The 21844-nt window shown below is 43.5% G+C and overlaps 1 protein-coding gene across 3 annotated transcripts in view; it reads right to left on the minus strand.

Moving 5' to 3' along the window:
* LOC148413252 (disheveled-associated activator of morphogenesis 1-like) overlaps positions 1-21844 on the minus strand; it is a 132518-nt gene that overhangs the window by 92320 nt on the left and 18354 nt on the right. For 2 of the 3 annotated variants that reach the window (XM_088433462.1, XM_088433460.1), the window contains 9 exons: positions 16893-17096; positions 16708-16797; positions 15735-15806; positions 15363-15457; positions 12822-13041; positions 12189-12302; positions 3443-3553; positions 583-686; positions 427-493 (listed from right to left, as the gene is read on the minus strand). In XM_088433462.1, the coding sequence (XP_088289588.1) occupies positions 427-493; positions 583-686; positions 3443-3553; positions 12189-12302; positions 12822-13041; positions 15363-15457; positions 15735-15806; positions 16708-16797; positions 16893-17075 (1056 nt within the window). In that variant the 5' untranslated portion in view covers positions 17076-17096. The remainder of the gene's footprint in view (positions 1-426; positions 494-582; positions 687-3442; positions 3554-12188; positions 12303-12821; positions 13042-15362; positions 15458-15734; positions 15807-16707; positions 16798-16892; positions 17097-21844) is intronic. The other variant, XM_088433463.1, reaches the window with a different exon arrangement.

A 21844-nucleotide genomic window follows, 5' to 3' on the forward strand; every position in this document is an offset into this window, starting at 1 on the left:
CAAGCCTGCATGCATTCACTCGGGGCACTCTGGCTTCTTTCCATACCCCCAAATCATGTATGGCAAGTGTATTTGACATACAAAATGTTCTTAGATGTGATTGGGTACGTGAATGTTTCTTCATCCTGGTGTCCCCTGCGATTGGCTGGCAACCAGTTCAGGGTGTCCCTTGCTTGTACACGGCTGGAATAGGCACCAGCAAGCCAGTGACACTTGTGAGGATAAGCAGTAATATAAAACGGATGGACATGTTTAAACCCTAATCTCTGGTGATGCTTCAGACCACAAGTGTAGTTGCTTTTACTCTCTATATGTGTTTATTTATTTATATTTTAATGAGAATGTGATCTTGAAAGTGTGGGGATGCATTAACCCTGTTTGAATGTTGAAACTTATAGTAAGAAAAGGCTGACCTAAATGACTTACAAGGTCAAAGCGTTTCGACAACAGAAGCTCATCCTCATTCCTCAGCATTTCAAAATAGTCCAAATGTCTGAAAGACCACAGATGCTATATGTGAGAAAGTACTTCCCAAAATTATTGGCATAGATTGTGGTCTCAATGAGTTTAATGATTAGGTACCTGTCCAGTGTTGCATTATCATGGGAGCGAAGTTTATCAATGATTGTCTGAATACCCAACATCAGAAACTCATAGCGTAGGTGGGTACGGAACTCCAAACTGGTCTGAAAAGACACATTTAGACAAAAGATAACAATACAAAAAAAATAAAAACCAATCACAACTGAGAAAGAGACCACACATTTAAACAAGGAAATATGCAGGTGTGTACACAGTTTTTTTTCTTGGCTCACATGAGTACCAGAACATAATGTTCAGTACAGATCCTTTCTTTCATTAAAAGTCTTGCTCAATATTATTATTATTAATATTATTATTATTACATTAAGCATACTGTGACGCGTTATTCAAGCATGCACCCTCAAAAAGTTTAATAAGTCCATTAGTTTTGATTTGCGTGGTTCGTTCAGGACCCAGTATGATTATTCCAGTCAGAGGTAAATTATCTGTCACTGTAGAGTGGCAACTTAAACAATAATTCACACCAACCGATCATTCACTCTCTCACAAGAATGATTCACAGTCCCAATAGCTAGTCCAAACAATTTAGTAAACAACCAAATGTCCTCAGATTAGGAAGACATGGGACGTTAGTTTTATGAAAAGTGAGGAGAAATCTTACACAGAGCCTGCATTGTTCTTTAGTGAGCTGTTGCTTCTCAATTACTGTGATCCCTCCTACTTCGCGGTCTCAGTACTGAAGGGAATTCATATTTTTCAAATTCAATATATCAATAAAATAGTGTGTACATGGAACTGTATTATTCTAATAAAGATTGAGACGATGTAATGTCAGTATAAAGCAGATATGGTCCTGGCCCAGGGGAAGTGGGGACAAGTCGGCACCTCCAAAAGGAACAGATGGCATCCCCCGACTAACATGACACCAGGAACAAAAGGCTAGGTGTGGCCTTCAAGAGAAGATATCATTCAGGGTTTTATGGTGCTCAGACTTCCTCCCGCTTCAAAGAATGGCCGGCAGAACAAAGACTTTTGAAGACACCATCCCCACGCAAACAGACCCCCACGCACGCACACACGCACACACCGACAGACACGCACGCACGTGCACACACACACACGCACACACCGACAGGCACGCACGCACGTGCACGCACACACACACACACTTGCAATCCACAGTGGGACTAGATGACCCGGAAGGGTATAAGAACTGAATGTTGAATGTGAAACGTTGCCATTTTCTGCTCCGACCCGCGGCAGGACTGGCCCGAGGCCTCGTGTACTTTCCCACTCTGTCTGGATTAAATCAATTGTTTCACTATGTTGTGGTATGGGCGATCTTTCAACAAAAACGAACACGCTAGGAACTAGTTTAAGGCAAGAAGCTTTTTCTAGATTCCTTCAGTACTTCGCGGGTTTTTCCAGGAAAAATTAAAAATATTTCAAAATAAAAAATAATTTAAAAAATGCACAAAAATGGAAAAATATTGAAAAAAGCAAAATGGTACATTATACAGTACTGTATTCATCAAATAACTAAGTAATATTAGTTAATAACTATGTTAAGAATTCTTCAAGCGTTAGAGTTCGTGACGTTTGTTATCTTATTTTGAAATGCATGCTTTTAATGTGTCGGGTCGCGTTGCATTTTCGTTTTCTGTTTTACGTTCCCTGTGCCTCATTCGGCTCGTTACGGTGACGTAGTGTATGACAACGTCATTTATGATAACGCATGCTACTGCCTGTGTTTAGTAAGCGATGAGTGTTTATTCTCTTTATGTGTTCGTTTGTGTAGAAGGTTGCACTTTATAGTTCGTAGTTGTTGTTAGTTGTTGCTAACCCGCTAATGTCGGCTAAAAATACAGTAAATTCATAGATTAAAGTTCGGCAAGTGTTTATATGTTAGTTGACTGACTTTAACATTGTTGTTGATTTATTATTCAACAGATACTACATGATACATCATACATGAGCAAAAATAAATGTGAAGTTCAACGTGTTGACTTGCGTACTCTTTCATCGGAGTTTTGGTGCAGATAACCAGTCCTGAGAACAAATTCTCAACAAATTACGAAATATTAGTTATTTAATTAGTATACAATAATGTTAATAATGTTAATAAGGATAATGTAATGTTAAATAATAAGAGAAAGGAAATAAAATACGAAAAAATACAAAAAAAAAGGATTGTTTATGGTTACTGCGGCTATATTGGGGCGTACATAGAAATCTAGGAACTTCGCGGGTTTCAGACTTCGCGGGGGGTTGACACCCCCCATTAACTGCGAAGTAGGGGGGAATCACTGTATCTTGCTTGTTAGCCATAAGGAACGTTCCATTCACATGCTCTTTTCATACTTGTCAAATAAAGGATGACTGAAAATTCAACCCTGTATCAAACACACAGTTGTTTGTTGTCTACTAGCTGAGGACATTAGCGGTAACGCTTGCACAATATTTAAGTCTTGCTTCCAGCCGCAGCACATCTTAGAGCCCCTTTTCAGAAGAAAAAATAAGGTTCAGCTCAGGCTCGGTTGTTGTCATAGGTGAAAGTTATGTAAGCTACTAAAATGCGCTAAGTGAAGGATACAATGTTATGCATCAATGATTTCTGTCACGCATCCGTACCAGTTATGTGTGTTTGAGTGTGTGGGCGTTCATTCATTGCCTTGCTTAAAGGGATGTCATGAGTAGTCAGAGTGTAGACTAACATCTCTGTAACAAACAGGTGCAAGTCATTTTGGTACTATTTTTTTTTTGCCCAAATCCTTATGAATGAGCTCCTTCCACCCTACAAATGGGGTGGGTGTGGCTCAGGCGTAGAGCAGGTCGTTTGGTAACCGAAGGGCTGCCCGTTCGAATCCTGTAGAGAGAAAAAAAACAGGAACATTTTTACCTCGCCTGGTCCTTGGCTCAACACTGCATTAATGAAGGACATCCCAGCAGTTTTAAGATTAACTTCATCTCTGTAGCGACCAGTGACTCTATCCAGGTCTGTTACTAGAGTCTACACACAAAACAGAAAACAGAGACATTGGCATATGGTGCAAGACCATGGCAAATCATGCAAGATATCGGTAACTATTAATACAAGTGCAGTAGTTTAAGTATTTTGGGGTCTTGTTCAAGAATGAGGGCAGGATGAAGCAGGAGCTTGACAGGTTTATTGCAGAGGTCGCTGTGATGCAAACTCTGTACAGGACTGTCATGCTAAAGAGGTAAATAAGCCCAAAAAGGCGAAGCTCTTGATTTACCCGTCGATCTACATACTGTATCTACCCTCACCTATGGTCATGAGCTGTGGTCCGTGACTAAAAGAACGAGACACATTATACCAACGTCAGTAAAAGGTTTACTCTGCAGAGTGTCTGGGCTCTCCCTTAGAGATAAGGTGAGAAGATCGGTCAAGCATCTCATTAGGATATCTCCTGAATGCCTCCTTGGTGCATCATTCAGGGCATGTCCCGCTGGGAGGAGGCCCGAGGGACGACCCAAAACTGGGGTGACTTTGTCTCTCGGCTAAACCTGGGCTGGATGAAGTGGCTGAAGTTTAGGGTTAGGACCGACAGACGGACAATCCGTTATTTTTTCTCTGACCTAATTATAAGTTATTAGTCGTCATTTACTTCAAGTAATGTATCTTCAACCATCTACAGTATCTCTGCCAGCAATGCATAGTGAGAAGCAGAACAAATTAAATGCTCTTTCACTAAATTTGACAGGGGCTGCTGTTGTGTACCTTACACCGAAAAGATGTCTCTGTATGACTTCTTTTTTCGAAAGAAGTCTCGACATTACCTTTTTTCATCTCTGAAGCCCTTTGAGACTTCGGTGATTCAGGGAAATACAAATAAAATTGGATTGATTGTTTGATTGATTAAATGGCAGAAGGTACAAGGAACCAGTATTATTCACACAACAGTCAGTCATGCCTTCCTGTGTTTTAATGAACTTTGTGCTCAACTAATCAAGATTTCACACTGGCAAAGTGACTTTAATAGCAAATACAATTGAAAGCATTATTTCAGTGTTGTACTTGACAAACAGTATTCTGTACTGTACTTTGTTACAAGACTGCCACCATGGGTCATAAAACTTTATTTTATCAACAACATTAGTATGAACCCTGAGGACTTCACTAAATGTTATTCACATTGTTTATTTTTGTTATTAATATAATAAAAGTAATGATAGTAATGATTATAATAATAGTACTAATATTAATAGTAATAATAATAATTTAGAACATGGATGGATAGAAGTTATTACGTGGCGGCACAGTGGCAGACTGGTAAGCACGTGTGCCTCACATGCAAAGGTGTGTTCAGCTTTCCTCCGTGAACTTTGTATGTTCTCCCCGTGCTGGTGTGGATTTTCTCCACATACTCTGTTTCTTAGCAGATTCCAAAAACATGCATGGTAGGTAAATTGGCCTCCCTAAATTGTCCTCAGGTGTGATTGTGACTCTGAATAGTTGTTTGTCTTTGTGTACCCTGCAGTTGTGTACCCTGTCTAAAGCCTGACGACAGTTGACAGGCTTTAGCACGCTGGTGACACTTGTTCAGATAAGTGGTCAAAATATCACGAATGGAATGCTAGATATTATTGCTCGCACGTTTTTGACGTGAAGAATTTCCGCAAATTCTTCCAATGTTATAACTTTTTGATAAAATCTAAAAGTACCATCTTTTTCCTTTAACGTTTTCCTCATGATTTGAACTCTGCAGCTTATATTCCAGTGCCGTTTATATGCCTTTTTTTTCTTTTTTTTTTTTACTACCCACCAGGGGGCAATCCACCAGTAAAGCAATGGTGTGTATCTGCTCAAAGTGTGAGTTTATGGAACAACTATGAAATTGAATTGAAAAGATGAGAATAGGCTGTGCTCAAAAATAATTAAAAAAATATAGTAATCAAAATATAAAAAAATATGTACAAAACGATTAGGATCTTATACAAACGTTTGTGACATCTAAATTTGATACACACATACACACGTATATCTATCCATCCATCCATCTTCTACCGCTGTCTTCCGGGATCGGGTTGCGGGGGCAGCAGCTTGAGCAAGGAAGCCTAGACTTCCCTCTCCCAGGCCACTTCATCTAGCTCTTCCCGAAGAATCCCCAGGCGCTCCCAGGCCAGCTGAGAGACATAGTCCCTCCAGCGTGTCCTGGGTTGTCCCCGTGGCCTCCTTACAGTGGGACATGCCCGAAACACCTCACTGGGGAGGCGTCTGGGGGTCATCCGAACCACCTCAGGTGGCTCCTCTAAACGCGCAGGAGCAGCGGCCCGACGCTGAGCCCCTCCCGGATGACCGAGCTTCTCACCCTATCTCTAAGGGACAGCCCGGATACCCTGCAGAGAGAACTCATTTTTGCCGCTTGTATTCGGGATCTTGTTCTTTCGGTCACAACCCACAGCTCGTGGCCATAGGTGAGGGCAGGAATATAGATCGAGTGGTAAACAGAGAGCTTCGCCTTTCGGCTCAGCTCTCTCTTCACCATGACAGACTGGTGCAGAGCCCGCATGACAGCAGACGGCGCACCGATCAGTCTGTCGTTCTCACGCTCCATCCTACCCTCACTCGTGAACAAGACCTCGAGATACTTGAACTCCTTCACTTGGGGCAGGACCTCATCCTCGAGGGCATTCCACGCTTTTCCGACTGAGGACCATGGTTTCCAATTTGGAGGTGCTAGTCTTCATCCCAGCAGCCTCACACTCGGCTGCGATCCGCTCCAGTGAGAGTTGGAGGTCACGGCCTGAAGAAGCCAACAGCCCCACATCATCCATAAAAAGCAAAGATGCAATGCTGAGGCTCCCAAACCGGACCCTCTCAACGCTTCGGCTGTGCCTAGAAATTCTGTCCATAAAGGTAATGAACAGAATCGGTGACAAAGGGCAGCCTTGACGGAGTCCAACCCTCACTGGAAACGAATTCGACTTACTGCCGGTGTTGTGAATTCTTCAAGCGTTTGAGTTTGTGATGTTTCGTTGTTCTATTTTGAAATGTATGCTTTTGATTTGGCGGGTTGCGCTGGATTTCCGTTACCGGTTTTACGTTCGTCGTGCGTCATTCGGCTCGTGACGGTGACGCAGTAAATGACAATGTAAGCGCATATTTATAGTTTATTATCATCTATGCTGATAATGAATGCTACTGCCCATGTTTAGTAAGATAGGAATGTTTGTACTGTTGAGGAAATCGTTCGTGTTGATGTTGCATTTTACAGTTAGTGGTAATTGCAAACTCGCTAATGTAGGCTAAAATTACAGTATGTTCATACACTAACGTTTGGTAAGAGGCTACATGTAGTATGTAAATGCTGAGTTCAACTTGTGAAGTCTGATGTGCTCTCTGACCGGAGCCCTTGGTGGCGGTCAATAGGAATCCAAGAACCAGTACAGAGAACAAAATTCTCAACAGCCGGAAATGCGGACCAAGCTCTGAAATCGGTCGTACAGGGACCGAACAGCCCGTATCAGGGTGTCCAGTACCCCATACTCCGGAAGCACCCCCACAAAGATCCCCGTGCGACACAGTCGAACGCCTTCTCCAAGTCCACAAAGCACATGTAGACTGGTTGGGCGAACTCCCATGCACCCTCGAGGACCCGGCCGAGGGTGTAGAGCTGGTAAACTGTTCCACGGCCAGGACGTGAAACCACACTGCTCCTCCTGAATCTGAGACTCGATCTCCCGACGAACCCTCCTCTCCAGCACCCCTGAATAGACATTACCGGGGAGGCTGAGGTGTGTGATTCCCCTGTAGTTCAAACACAACCTCCAGTCCCCCTTTTTATAAAGGGGGACCACCACCCCAGTTTGCCAATCCAGGGGCACTGTCCCCGACGTCCACGCGATGTTGCAGAGGCATGTCAGCCAAGACAGCCCTACAACATCCAGAGCCTTCAGGAACACCGGGCGAATATCATCCACCCCCGGGGCCTTCCACCAAGGAGTTTTTTACCACCTCAGTGACTTCAGCCCCATAGATGGGAGAGCACACCTTGGTGCCCGAAGACTCTGCTTCCTCAGGGGAAGACGTGTCGGTGCGATTGAGGAGTTCTTCGAAGTATTCTGCCCACCGATTCACAACGTCCCGAGTTGAGGTGAGCAGTGCCTCATCTCCACTACACACAGTGTCAATGATGCACTACTTCCCCCCTCTGAGACGCCGGATGGTGGACCAGAATTTCTTCGAAGCCGTCCGGAAGTCGCTTTCCATGGCCTCACGAATTCCTCCCACACCTGAGTTTTGCCGTGGCGACCGCCGAAGCCGCACTCCGCTTGGCCAGTCGGTACCTGTCAGCTGCCTCTGGAGTCCCACAGGCCAAAAAGGCCCGATAGGACTCCTTCTTCAGTTTGATGGCATCCTTTACCGCTGGTGTCCACCAGCGGGTTCGAGGATTGCCGCCACGACAGGCATCAACCACCTTACGGCCACAGCTCCGATCCGCCGCCTCGACAATGGAGGCGCGAAACATGGTCCACTCGGACTCTATGTCCCCCGCCTCCCCCGGGACGTGGGAGAAATTCTGCCGGAGGTGGGAGTTGAAACTCCTTCTGACTGGGGACTCTGCTAGACTTTCCCAGCAGACCCTCACGAGACGTTTGGGCCTGCCAGGTCTAGCCGGCATCCTCCCCCACCATCGGAGCCAACACGCCACCAGGTGGTGATCACCTCCGCCCCTGTCTTCACCCGAGTTTCCAAAACATGCGGCCGCAAATCCGATGATACAACTACAAAGTCGATCATTGAACTGCGGCCTAGGGTGTACTGGTGCCAAGTGCACATATGGACACCCCTTTCTTTGAACATGGTGTTCATTATGGACAATCCGTGATGAGCAAGTCCAATAACAACGCACCGCTCGGGTTCAGATCGTGGGGGCCGTTCCTCCCAATCACGCCCCTCCAGGTCTCACTGTCATTGCCCACTTGAGCATTGAAGTCCCCCAGCAGAACGAGGGAGTCCCTGGAGGGAGCGCTCTCCAGCGCACCCTCCAAGGACTCCAAAAAGGGTGGGTATTCTGAACTGCTGTGTGGTGCATAGGCACAAACAACAGTCAGGACCCGTCCATTCACCCGAAGACGGAGGGAGGCTACCCTCTCGTCCACTGGGGTAAACCTCACTGTACAGGTGCTGAGCTGGGCGGCAACAAGAATGCCCACACCAGCTCTGCACCTCTCACCGCGGGCAACTCTAGAGTGGAAGAGAGTCCAACCTCTCCCAAGAGGACTGGTACCACAGCCCAAACTGTGTGTGGAGGTGAGTCCGACTATATCTAGTCGGAACTTCTCAGCCTCGCACACCAGCTCAGGCTCCTTCCCCGCCAGAGAGGTGACATTCCATGTCCCAAGAGCTAGCTTCTGTAGCCGGGGATCGGTGCGCCAAGGTCCCTACCTTTGGCCACCGCCCAGCTCTCTTTGCACCCGACCCCTATGACCCCTCACACAGGTGGTGAGCTCATGTGAGGGGGGACCCACGTCATCCCTTCGGGCTGAGCCCGGCCGGGCCCCATGGGTGCAGGCCCGGCCACCAGGCCCTCGCCAACGAGCCCCGCCTCCAGGCCTGGCTCCAGAGGGGGACCCCGGTGACCCGCATCTAGGTGAGGAAAACATAAATCCATTTATCTATTTCTTCATATGGGTTCTGTGAGCCGTGTTTAGTCTGGAACCTCACCTAGGACCTGTTTGCCATGGGTGACCCTAGTATCACTGGAACACGCAAACCCCTCCACCACGTTAAGGTGACGGCTCACGGAGGGATATATATATATATATATATATATATATATATATATATATATATATATATATATATATATATATATATATATATATATATATATATATACAATACAATAAGGCACAACTTTTTCCTCATGATTTGAGCCCTGCTGCTTATAGTTCAGTGCAGCTTATCTGTTGTTTTTCGTTCATTTTTTTGCTAGCCACCAGCAAGTAAATGTTTGAATCTGTTCGAGGTTTCTATTTATGGAACCACTATGAAATAGAACTGAAAAGATGTTAATCAATGGCTGTGCTCAAAGAGTTTTAAAAATATATGTGAAACAAAAAAAAAAAAAACAACATTTCTAAATTTTGGATACATTTTTGACATGTAAATTTTATATACAGGACTCAGTATATATGATTATATTTGCGTATTTATGATTGTATATATGAATTATGTGCAATGACTTTTTATGTTTCCTAAAATAATCTAAATAATCTAAATTACTAAAACATTTAATAACAATATATATATATATATATATATATATATATATATATATATATATATATGTGTGTGTGTGTGTGTGTTTGTTTGAAAACATCAAATAAGATTAAATACAAATACAAATGTCAAATACACACACTGTATTTTCCCGACTATAAGCCGCAGGTAATAGCATGAGATATTTACGCTAAAAGATGGTATATATATATATATATATATATATATATATATATATATATATATATATATATATATATATATATATATATTAGCAAATTGACATCAGTTTGGATTGCCCGCCATACAGCAAACTCACTTTTCAATCCCAATCATGTAACGAATTAATCTCGTAAACCAGGGGCCCACTGTATTTTTGTACTTTTTAATTTTTTCTCGTATTAAGATGCAAAAATTTACTCGTAAAGTGAATATTTCGTATACAGAAGTGTTCGTATCTTGAGGTTCCAACAATATATGATTTTATATTGTAGATATATGTATGTTTGTATATATGAATTATGTACAATGTTTTGTTTATAATGTTTTTTATTGTTGAAAATATTTGAATATGTTGGTGCTAACAGACAATTAAAAGAAAGTTTGAAAAATTAATAAATAAAAAGAAAAAAAAACTTTTATTTATCATCTTTTGGCAGAAATATCTGACGTTTATGACCTGCGGCTTATAGTTCAGTGCATCTTATCTGTGAATTTTTTTTTTTTTTTGCCCAATTTTTGCTGCTGTGGTTTATATACTGGTGTGGCTTATTGTCCGGAAAATACGGTAATTGTGCAAAATTCTACTTATGTGACAAATTTGCTCTGTGTTCACCCAGATGACCAAACACAATATTCCCTCGCTACTTCAGTTCTTACACCCTCAGTGCTTCGCAGAGGTTTTTTTTGCAGATTTCACTTTTCATGGTGGCTTGCCCCAGTTGTACTGTATGTTTCATTTATCTCTACAAAAATCGGTAGACATGAGTAGCAGCAACTCGAGACCTCCAAGTCTATTGCAGCCATATGCGAGGGTGTATAGAACATGAGGATTTGGATTTTCACTTTTTGGTCAATTTAAGGACATTTAGAGGGCTTTTGCCCCCTAAACACCAAAGTAAGTGGTTCTGACGGTGAGTTTATGAGAATATTTGTCACCCATAATAAGTATATTATCCTCGTGAGTTACGAAATTTCCATAAGATCTGAAAATTTGTCTAAAAACCCAGAGTAACGACCAGGGGTATGGTAAATAACTACAAAATAAAAGGGCAGTGAGGAGTGGGATTCTTTAACAAGGACTCCAAATGTTTCAAAGGTGTAGTTAGCACAAAGGCTAAGTCTTAGAGCAGATTCTGAAATAAAAGTGGCATTCAATGTGTGTGTGCATCTGTGTACTGCTCTCACCCTTTCACCGCACAGGAAATGTATAAAGCACACTAAAACAAATACTATATGTACCGTATTTTCCACACTATAAGGCGCACCGGATTATAAGGCACACCCTCAATTAATGACATATTCTAAAACCTTTTCCATATATAAGGTGCACCAGATTATAAAGCGCACCCTCAATTAATGACATATTTTAAAACTTTTTCAATTACAATATATTAATACTCAAAGTAATAACAATAATACCTCAAATAATAACTCTAAACGCTCAATAGCATAATAACTCAATGTCAATATGACCAATCTTGTTCAACTGTCAACACACAAAAGAAACAGGTAAAGCTTACTTTATCAGTTCATTCCTCATCTACGAATCCCAATCTCAATATTGATCCAAATATAAGGTGCACCATCAACTTTTTTTTTTTTTAAATTGGCTTTTAGGTGCGCCTTATAGTGCAGAAAATACGGTATCTTTACTTGGCAGATTGTGAAGAAAACTGTCAAAAAAGGCAGAAAATTTTCAAAGTATGGAAGCAATTTCAAACTGAAATGTGCACTATATAGTCTAAACTTTGTCACAGGGGCCATGCACAACACCAAAGATGCCCACTAATTTTACTTAGTCTTGTCTTATTAGCTGCTTGTTAAAGTGTATAATGATGTTAATGGACCAATATGTGGAGGGCTTTATCTATGTCTCTGTAAGTTATGATTTCTGTTGAGTTTGTTGTTGTTGAGTGGCTTGTTTCTTACCATGGAGAAAAGTGCAGTACAAGCTATTATGTTTCTAACAGTTCTTGCTCAGATATAAAAATAAATAAAGAAAGAAATCAGCGGTGAAATAGCACAAACAAATAGAAAATAAACTAATACAGTTGTGATGCGTTTCTGGCAACAAGTTAATTGAAGATATACAGTATTGGTGACCCACATTAGTGACCTCACCAATCCCCTCACAAAAACCAAGGGATGCCCTGATGCTGAGTAATATTCTCACCTGGAAGCGTGTTCTCTCTGAGGTAAAAGTTTGGAAGTTCAGCATAGCCTCAAGTACTTTCCTGTGGCCTCCAGGCACCAGACAAACTGCGCCCAAAATCTCTAAAACAGCAACCTATAAGAAAGAGAAAGAAGATCATATAAGAACACTGGGCCTGATTCTCAAAACAAGTTTGCCAGAATTGTCTTGAATTTGATTTTATCCATTAAGAAAAAAAAAAAACACAAAAAACATTTCTTTGACGTCAAATGATCATAACGATTCATTATAAATCATAATTATTTAGTGAGACTCTGACACACTTGAATGTGTTGGTTTCATGTTGGGTGTTGGGTAAAAATCCCATGGATAAAAGCTAATCCTGACAGAAGACATCTCAAATAAAACATTTGTGAAAGTTTTAATAGAAACTCAAATTTTCACAAACTTTTAAAAATTGCACACAGATTGACAATAAGTTTGCCTTAGTTGCCTTTGTAATTACTTAGGTACAGTATACTGTACTGTAGTTGTATAAACTGGATGCAAAGTGTAATAGACTTTGAATTTCTATGAATTGACCATTATGGTGAGAAAGAAAACATGTGCACATGTATAAAACATGTATAATTTGATGGTTTTGCGGTCATGTACCTTGGCTTTAATATTTTCTGTGGCAAGACTTTGTGCAATTATGTTGATGCTCTCGCTGTGTCCCAGGACATGAGCTCTGCCTTGAGAATTATTCATCAGGGCCTTGATGCACCCAATCAATGATGTGTGGATTGAAGACTCAGTGGTCTCATAGTTCATTGACTTGAGAAAATTTAAGATACATGATAGGCCATCTAAGTCAATAAACCTTGTGACAAACCTGCAAGAGATCAAGCAGAGAGGTGCATCTGTAAAACATAAAACAGGCTGCAGAGATAGTGTGGCCATCACCGGGTATAGCCACTTTGAGCATTTGTAAGACATACATAAAAACAACAGTTATTAAAGCTGAGTTTGTTTAGATGGGAGGAAAAGTTCTAATTTTTCACCTTGTTGAGTCACACTTGACCAGGCTAGATAGGTCACGTCCTACTTGAAGCGACATCACATGAAATGCTCCGTTAAAATAGCATATGATAACATTTTAGCCATTTTAAACAGTAATTAGCCGTAGAAGCAAAATTATATTGATTCTCAAGCTGTGAAAGGAATCATATATTAGGTTGCTATCAGTATGTGTTTATTTCCTGTCTAGAATAGTGTGCATTGCTATCTATCTATGCAGTCCAAGTTCATCTCGCCCCTGTCCTTAGATAAACCTGTTGACGCAGGAAAGTGTGAGCTGGGACCTTGAGCGAGTTGTTGGTGGCGCCCACCTGGCTGTTTTTGTTATGTCTTGAAATTTGCAATGCTTTGCTGAATGAATAAAAAGTAGGCAGGGACGCTTGAGCGGCAAACACTGTTGGCAAGCATGAGAATGTACGCCAAACCTTCCCTTTACTGGCAGAGAAAAGTCAATCTTGGTTGGTCTGAGTTGCTATTTTGCTGCCTATCAGCTAGGCTTGTCTTAATCTTCTTTTAAAGATAACCCAGGCAAAAGTCCACAAAAAAGGAAATGGGCATTGTAAATGATATGCAGGTATGCATGTGACAGAAATCACCCATGCTTAATGCAGCATGCTTCGCTTTGCACATTTGCGTACCCTACCTAACTTTTACCCATGACACCAACCTGAGTTGAACCTTTTTGTTTCTTCTGAAAAGTGGCTCGAAGATGTGCCATGGCTTGGCGCACCCTCAATGCGGTGCAGGATTTAGCGCTCATGTCCTCAATTAGCAGAGAAAACAGATGCGTTTGATACAAGGTCAAAAATTTGCAGCCAACCTTTATTTGGCAAGTATGAAATAAAGCACATGCATGTAGCGCAACTTATAGCTAACAAATAAGCTATTTGAGAAGCAGTAGCTAATTGCTCTCTTGCTATGTGGTGAGATAAACTGCAGGAACAATGCAGGCTCTGTAAGTTTTCTCCTCGCCTTTCATAAAGCTAACCATGTGCACGTCCCATGTCTTCCTATTCTGAGGATATTTATTTGTTAATTCTGAAATGGCTTAGTATGGCTGTTGGGGCTGCGCATCATTCTTGTGAAGGTGTGACGAGATAATTTACATTATGACTTTACAGTGATGGAGAATTTACCTCTGATGTCCTTGGACTAAACAAACTGGGTCCCGAATGAACTGTGCTATAACTGATGGACTTATGAAACTTTTCAAGGACGCAGGATTAAATAACACGACATCACTGATTGTACACAGTGCACTTAATGTGGAAGTGACACTGAGAATGACAATCAGGAGGGCAGTTTTTTTAATTTAAAAAAAAGGTGCATACCAAACACTACGTCCTGGTGCGCATGTGAGTAACCCATGAAAAAAAATTATGTGCACCACTGGCAACACATTGTCAATCCAGCTATCAGCCCATGCCTAGAACTTTGAATCCGTACAGTGCTTGGGTCAGTAAAGTCTGGGTCAGCAAAGTCTGCACCAGTTGTAGCGGAACCCGGACTTACTGTCATGTTCTTTTGGTCTTTGGTTGTTGGTTTAATTTGGGGAGTTCTGTTCATTTCAGTTTGCATAGTTCCTGTTTCTTTTCATGTCATTCTGCGTTAGTTTTGATTCGGTCCACCTCTCTGCGTCCACCTGGCCCTTCTGTGTTCACCAATCCGCTTCTCCTGCCTATTGTTTCCTTCCCAGCTGTTACGCGTCTGTCAATTAGTGTGCGTGTGTGTGTGTGTGTGTGTGTGTGTGTGTGTGTGAAGGGCCGTCAAGAAATTTTAAGTTTAGTATGATCTTTGAATATTTACCTTGACTCGAAATCAGAGTCCAGTAAAAATAACTACTCAAAATGGGGATTGTTAACAAAAATACTCCAAAAGATTAACAAAAATTAATGTTTATCTTTTTAAATGAAGACAACTGACAAATCTTAGTTAGAAACTTGTAGTCATAATTAACATTTTGTGGGCTGCATAAAATGATGTGCTGGGCCAGATTTTGACCCTGGGTCTTGAGTTTGACACCTGTGGTGTAGCCTATGCGTGTGTCCCCCCCAAGAAATTGATGTTCTTTAAAAAAAAAAAAAAAAATTACAGTGGTATGGTATGACTTATGTGTAATAATCTGAAGTGATATACCTCATAGGTTGTGTTCTCAGAGCTGTCTTCAGGCTTTCTACAACCTTTCGTCTTCCCTCAACTTCCTCATCCTGCATAGCCACCGGGGATTTTCTCTGACATGACAAACAAAAAAAATAATCATCCACCCAGCCATCCATTATCTGTAGCCACTTAATTGCACTAAGGTTGCAGACTTGCTGGTGCCTATCCCAGCTGTCCTCAGGCAGTAGGCGGGGATCGCCCTAGACTGGTTGCCAGCCAATAATTATTATTTAAAAAAATAAAAGCCATTTTCAATGTAAGACTAGTTATTTTTATTGTCCTGCCCTATTTAGTTTCTTTCCTTAAAAAGTAATAGAAATAGGAAATAGGCAGCTGAGGTGTACTTACTGCGGCCATTAAACGTAGCTGGTCAATGTAATACTCTGGCCAGCTGGTTGCTCCTTTCTTCTCCTCTGCTTCCTGGAATACAAACAGATATGGTAAGGTAACGGCCAAAAGTGTGATCACATACAACCACTCAATCTTGATTAATTAATAATGGAATCTTTTGCACCACTCAATTATGCTGCTTGTGTCATCTCTTAAACTCAAGAATATGTGCACAAGAATATATACTAGAGCCCATACACATTGCACGACAATTTACTAAGCTCGTTATGCAATCGCTGCAGAAAGTGTAGGCCTTTACTCATTATTGGTGCCCGTAATGTTCAATCTCTAAGGCCACTTTTCCATGAGCCCCAGGGCGGAGTGGTTATATGTGAACCACTTTTCAGAACCAAATACTCGGAGGTGGTTCTGACCAAATGTCTGGAGTCAAGTCCTCCTCAAAAGGCAAATACACAGTTCATTTGATCTGACCGCTTGTTGGAGAAAATAAAAAAGGTGGGAGTGCGATGTGGTGCATGGCCAATTGGAGTGGTGGGGTGTGGGGTTCTATAGGATTCATAGAAAAAGTCAGCAGCTGGTGCTCAGCACTAAGGACTTGAATTTGAGACCATGTGTTTGGAAGATTATGGAGTTATTTTGGAGCTATTTGAGAACACTTTCTCTCTTTGTGTTTTGTGTAGTTCATTGACATATCAAATTTTTTCTAATAGTGTTTCGTGATCATGCTGTCTTGTGTCTCCAGGTCCTATGTTTTCAGCATAGAACAGAATTGAGAGAGTACAAATGCACCACATCACTTTTCTTGAGGGTTTTGCTTATTAGTGTAACAATTTACTCATATACAAACACACACACACACACACACACACTCACACAAATGCACACGCACACATACATACACTCTAAATCAATGGAATACATTATACTTAAAGATTTATTCTCAATGACAAATAGACTCGCAGCTTCTTACCATTTTCTTACTCCAGTAAAGTTTCCATTTTTTCTCTGCTGGCAATGCAAACATACTGGCTCTGTGTTCCTCTGTGAGGTCCAGTTCATCCTTAAAAAGAGGTGGAAGCCAGAAGATCAGAAGAAAGAGGTTTTTCAAGTTGAACATCACACTTACAGCAAACATCTATTATGTTGTGTACCCACCACCAGCTCAGTGAACATAGAGTTCAGCTCTTCATGAGGTGGCATTGGTAAGGTGGGCTCCAGTGCTGCAGTACTGATATTATCATGGAAGAGGGTGATTTCTGGTTGGTCATCATTCTTGAAACAGCAAGAAAACAAGGTGGCAAACAGGTTCTGCTGATGCTGTGTTTCCTTGGATGTCATGTTCACTGATCGAAACTTTTGCTATAAAACAAAATAGCAATGCTTAATGTTAGGGCTGCACGATTATGGCCAAAATAATAATCACAGTTATTTTGGTCATTATTGAAATTACGATTATTAATCACGATTATTCATCGTGTTTGGTCAAACATATCTATTTTAGTGCTCTTTTTTTAAACAAGCAGTATACAAGACTTCAAGGCTAAATACTTGCAAATATTAATGATCTAAAATAAATAAGTAAAATAAATAAAGTAAATAAAACACATTCACAAGACATGGCAAAAACTTGGCACACAGGGCAACACAGCAAACCTACTTGCTGAGTGCAAATCAATGAAAAAATAAGCCTACTTAGAACCAAGTGCATTATTTACTTTTAAGGCAATTTTAATCAATTGGCAGTCAAAATGTCATTTTTGGTCATTTCAATTCAAATTTATTCAATCTTTTTGCCAATCATATTTTTCACAATGGGTCTCATTTAACAGGTACCACTATATATATTAGGGATCGGGTGAGGAACTCAACACCATTAAAATTAATAGAGAATAGTGAATAATATATTTCGGAGAGAAATGTAGATTTTGTCATCTAGGCACGTGGGAAACATGCTTCCTGGTGGTAGGATGGCAAAGTGCATGATTTGACTTGTAATTTTAAAAAAGTGCTTGACTTTTTAAATGTTAATATCACTGAAGATTATCTTAAAGAATCGTGGCAGCCAATATCATGATCACGATTAAAATTTGATTAATTGTGAAGCCCCTGTGTATCTGTAACTTTTAAAGATCATCACTTACACGCGTCATCAGACACGCGAGTAATTCTTTTACCATCACACCATTTCCACTCACAGAGCATTATGTTGGGGACATTAAACATGACAAAAAAACATATTTGAATCACAAAGATTTCCTATAAAAGTTCTTTTGATGAACACTGCTTCAGAGAGCATTTCAACAAAAATACTTTAAATGTTGTTGATCGCGTGGGTGAGTGGCAACACTGCCTTCCGTGCAGACAGTATGGATATATGTGCAATATTGTATAGTCAATATTGTAATGCCCTGGGTGTGAGTAAGGATGCACTCAGTCGTCAGCGTGGCTCTAAAACTTTTATTTTCAATCAATACAATGTAATAATGAATCCCTAGAACGAGCTGCTGTTGGCCACAACTCACGCCAACTCTAACTAACTTGAAAACTGCCAGGTCCCCTTTTCATCCACGTCCCTTGTCCCTCCTACCTCACGTGACCTCCCCAGCAACAGTGACTCCTCTCCATCAATTCGCAACAGAACAACAATACATGGACATTATACTGCTCTCCCCTTTATGAAGCCCCTCGCCCCGAGGGGTGAACAAAAAAATCATCTAGTCGCCGAGGTTGACGCCTCTGTCTCTGGGGCCAGCAGCGGTCAAGGCTGAGTCCACCGGCGAGTAGCTGAACAGGAGCAGCGCTGGTTGGATGCTGGGGCCGCGAGTCCACCGCATGATTCTCGCTGTCATTCACCGCCGACTGCGCCTCGAACACAGAGACTCCGCTGCCCTGGTACAGATCCAACCTGTCCCGGTGTAGAACGACTTTCCTACCTCTAGGGGGAACCACCACTCGATAAACCACCTCCCCCACCCGCTTAAGCACCCTACACAGCCCATCCCAGTGATAGTCCAACTTGGGACAGCGTCCCTTTTTCCGTTTAGGTGTATACACCCAAACTAGGTCACCCACTCCTTGCTCCGCACATCATAGTTCCTCTTTTGACGCACGCCAGCCTTTTCCAGCTGTCTCTAGTCGGTCCTGGAGCTTCCTGGCATACTCTAGCCCCAGGCAGTCTGCTGCACTGTCTGGTGGTTTCCCAACTCCGATAGTGCCCGGATTTCCCGACCCAGCATCAGCAGGGCAGGAGTGCAGCATGTGGAACTCTGCACAGCCGACCAATAAGCCATCAGTACCAGCGGGAGGTGCTGGTCCCAGTCCCGCTTGTGATCGGCAGTCAGAATGACTAGCTGTTGCTGTAAGGTGCGATTAAAACGTTCCCCCAGATCATCGCTTTGCGGATGCAAAGGGGTAGTTTGGGTTTTCTGTATGCCCAAGTGCTCACACAAGGCTGCAAAAACCTTACAGTCGAATTTCCTGCCCTGATCGCTGTGGAGATTATCTGCGGCCCCAAACCAGCTGAACATGCCATCCAATAGAGTATCAGCCACTGTCTCTGCTTCCTAGTCCGGCAGTGCGTATGCTTCCGGCCACTTTGTAAAATAGTCCATTGCACAGAGCTTATACCGGTTTCCTCTGTAAAAAGGAAAAGGACCAATGATGTCCACAGCCACCCTTTCCATGGGCGCTCCCACCCCCTGTTGCTGTAACGGCGCACGGGACTGGTCTTGGGGTCCTTTGTACGCCACTCATTCATCACCCCGCCTGCAAAAGTCCTCCACATCCCGTCGATGTTGGCCCCAGTAGAACCCTTGCCACAGCCTCTGAAGGGTCTTTGTGCTGCCAAAATGCCTTGAGCCAGCGCTGCTTCAAGCTTCTAGCACTGCCGCTCTCAGAGTTCTGGGGAACTACCATCTCTCCTCCCCCGTGGCTGGCTCTTTCCACGCCCGCTGCAACACGCCATCTTGCAAGCGCAATACAGCAAACTTGCTCCATAATCCTTTGGTGCCCACAAAGAGACCCAACACGGCTTCCCAGGGTGGCCTCTTGCCGTCCTGGAGCCACTGTCACACTGGCTTGAGATCGTGGTTCTCTTCCTGCTTGACTGCCCAGTCGGTAATGTTCGTGGCCTCCAAGGTGCAGCAAGAAAGCCCATCAACGGTGTCCTCTCCCCGCAGCTCCAACTCTCTGGCATCCCGTCGGTCACAGTAGCTGCAGCCATCAGCAGCACATGGTCACCGCGAAAGGGCATCAGCATTAACATGCTGAGCCCCAGCCCGATACACCACTGTGAAAAGTAATGCCTGTAGTTCCTCCAGCCAGCGCGCCACTTGGCCCTCTTGCTCCTTGAATGACATCAACCACTGCAGGGCAGCGTGGTCCATTCTTATGGTGAAGGGCACTCCACACAGGTAGTATTTGAAATGGCAAGCAGCCAGAACAACTGCTAGCAGCTCACGCCTTGTCACGCAGTAGCGCCTTTGGCTTTTTTTGAAGATGTGGCTGCAGTAGGCCACCACTCGCTCACCCTTCGGGCTCGCCTGCTACAACACTGCTCCCGTACCAGTGTTGCTACCGTCTGTGTCCAGTACAGGGTGGGGCGAGGACAGGAGCATTCATGAGAGACTTCTTGAGGCGGGACAATACTTCCTGGCAGGCCGGCGTCCAAGTGAAGGTTTGATGGTTCTGGAGGAGATGAAACAGGGGTGCCCCAATGCAAGAAAACCCCTTCACAAACCGCCTGTAGTACCGCCTGTAGGCCAGCCCCAAGAAGCTCTTCAGCTGCTTCTGATCTCGTGGTACTGGCCAGTCCTTAATGGCTCTGATCTTTTCCTTCAGTGTGCTGATGCCAGCACCATTCACTCGATGACCCAAGAACTTCACCTCTCGACGCATGAAGTGACACTTCTCTGGGTGCAGCTTCAATCCAGAAGCCGCTATCCTCCCCAGAACCAGTCTCAATGACTCCGGCACAGCCTGGAAGGATCCACCATGGACGAGGACATCATCCAAATACACCAGGCACTCTTGCCTTGGAATGACAGCCAGTAGAGTGTCCATGTGATGCACCAATGTCCCCGGGGCATTGCACAGCCCAAAACTCATGACTTAGAACTGCCAGTGTCCTCTGGCAGTAAAAAAGCCGTTTTAAGTCTCGACAGCAGTGAGGGTGACCTGCCAGTATCCACTGTGCAGGTCATGTGATGAGAACCAAGCAGATCCGGCCACCAGGTCCAGCGTTTCATCAATCCAGGGAAGATGGTAACAGTCCTTTCTGGGCACCTTATTCAAAAGCCTGTAGTCCACACAAAACTGTGGTCTGGAACTCTTTTTTCTGGGCACCATGACCACGGTGGATGCCCACGGGCTGTCAGAGGGCTCAATGATTCCCGCCTCGAGCATGGCCCTGACCTCCTGGTCTGTGGCTTCCTGCTGGACCAGGGGAAGCCATCTGGGGCGTACCTCAACAGGCCGTGCATCTCCCGTGTCGAGGTGGTGCTCCACCAGGTGAGTGAGACCCACTTCCTTTTCACTGAGAGGAAATATGCCCTCAAAGTCCCACAGCACCTGCCACAGCTGTTCTTGCTGTCCATCATTCAGGCCACCACAATTCCTCTCCCAGAGGTACCGAATTGCCTCCATCCGGTTTCCACTTGGCCAGCCGGGGTTCTGCATCGCTCCCACTCGTGGTGAGCCATTTATTGCTGGGCTAGCGAACTCTACTTGATCTACTGTTGACTGCTGTGGGGTCGAGCGTGGTGGTCCAAACTGGGAACCAGCCTCTTCAGGGAGAGCGGACTCTACCTGATCTACTGTCAACTGCTCTGCGTCGGCCATGTTTGTGGCCACCCACGCATCGCCTACCTGGGAGGCTGTGATCAGCTTCACCTGCTGGCCACTCGGAAGGATGAGTACCCCAGCCCCCATGTCTAACACACAGCTAGCAGCCTTCAAAAAGTCTCTTCCTAGTATGCAGGGGTCAATCACGTCGGCCACCCATGCTGAGTGAGTAGTTGACAAATCCCCCAAGGCAAACACAAATTTCCCCCTGCCCTTATTCTGGGCTGTTTCACCAGTCACTGTCTTCAGTTTTGTGACCGTTGATC

The sequence above is a fragment of the Hippichthys cyanospilos genome, chromosome 14, assembly GCF_059441005.1.
Source record: "Hippichthys cyanospilos isolate Australia breed blue-spotted pipefish chromosome 14, RoL_Hcya_1.0, whole genome shotgun sequence".
NCBI lineage: Eukaryota > Metazoa > Chordata > Actinopteri > Syngnathiformes > Syngnathidae > Hippichthys > Hippichthys cyanospilos.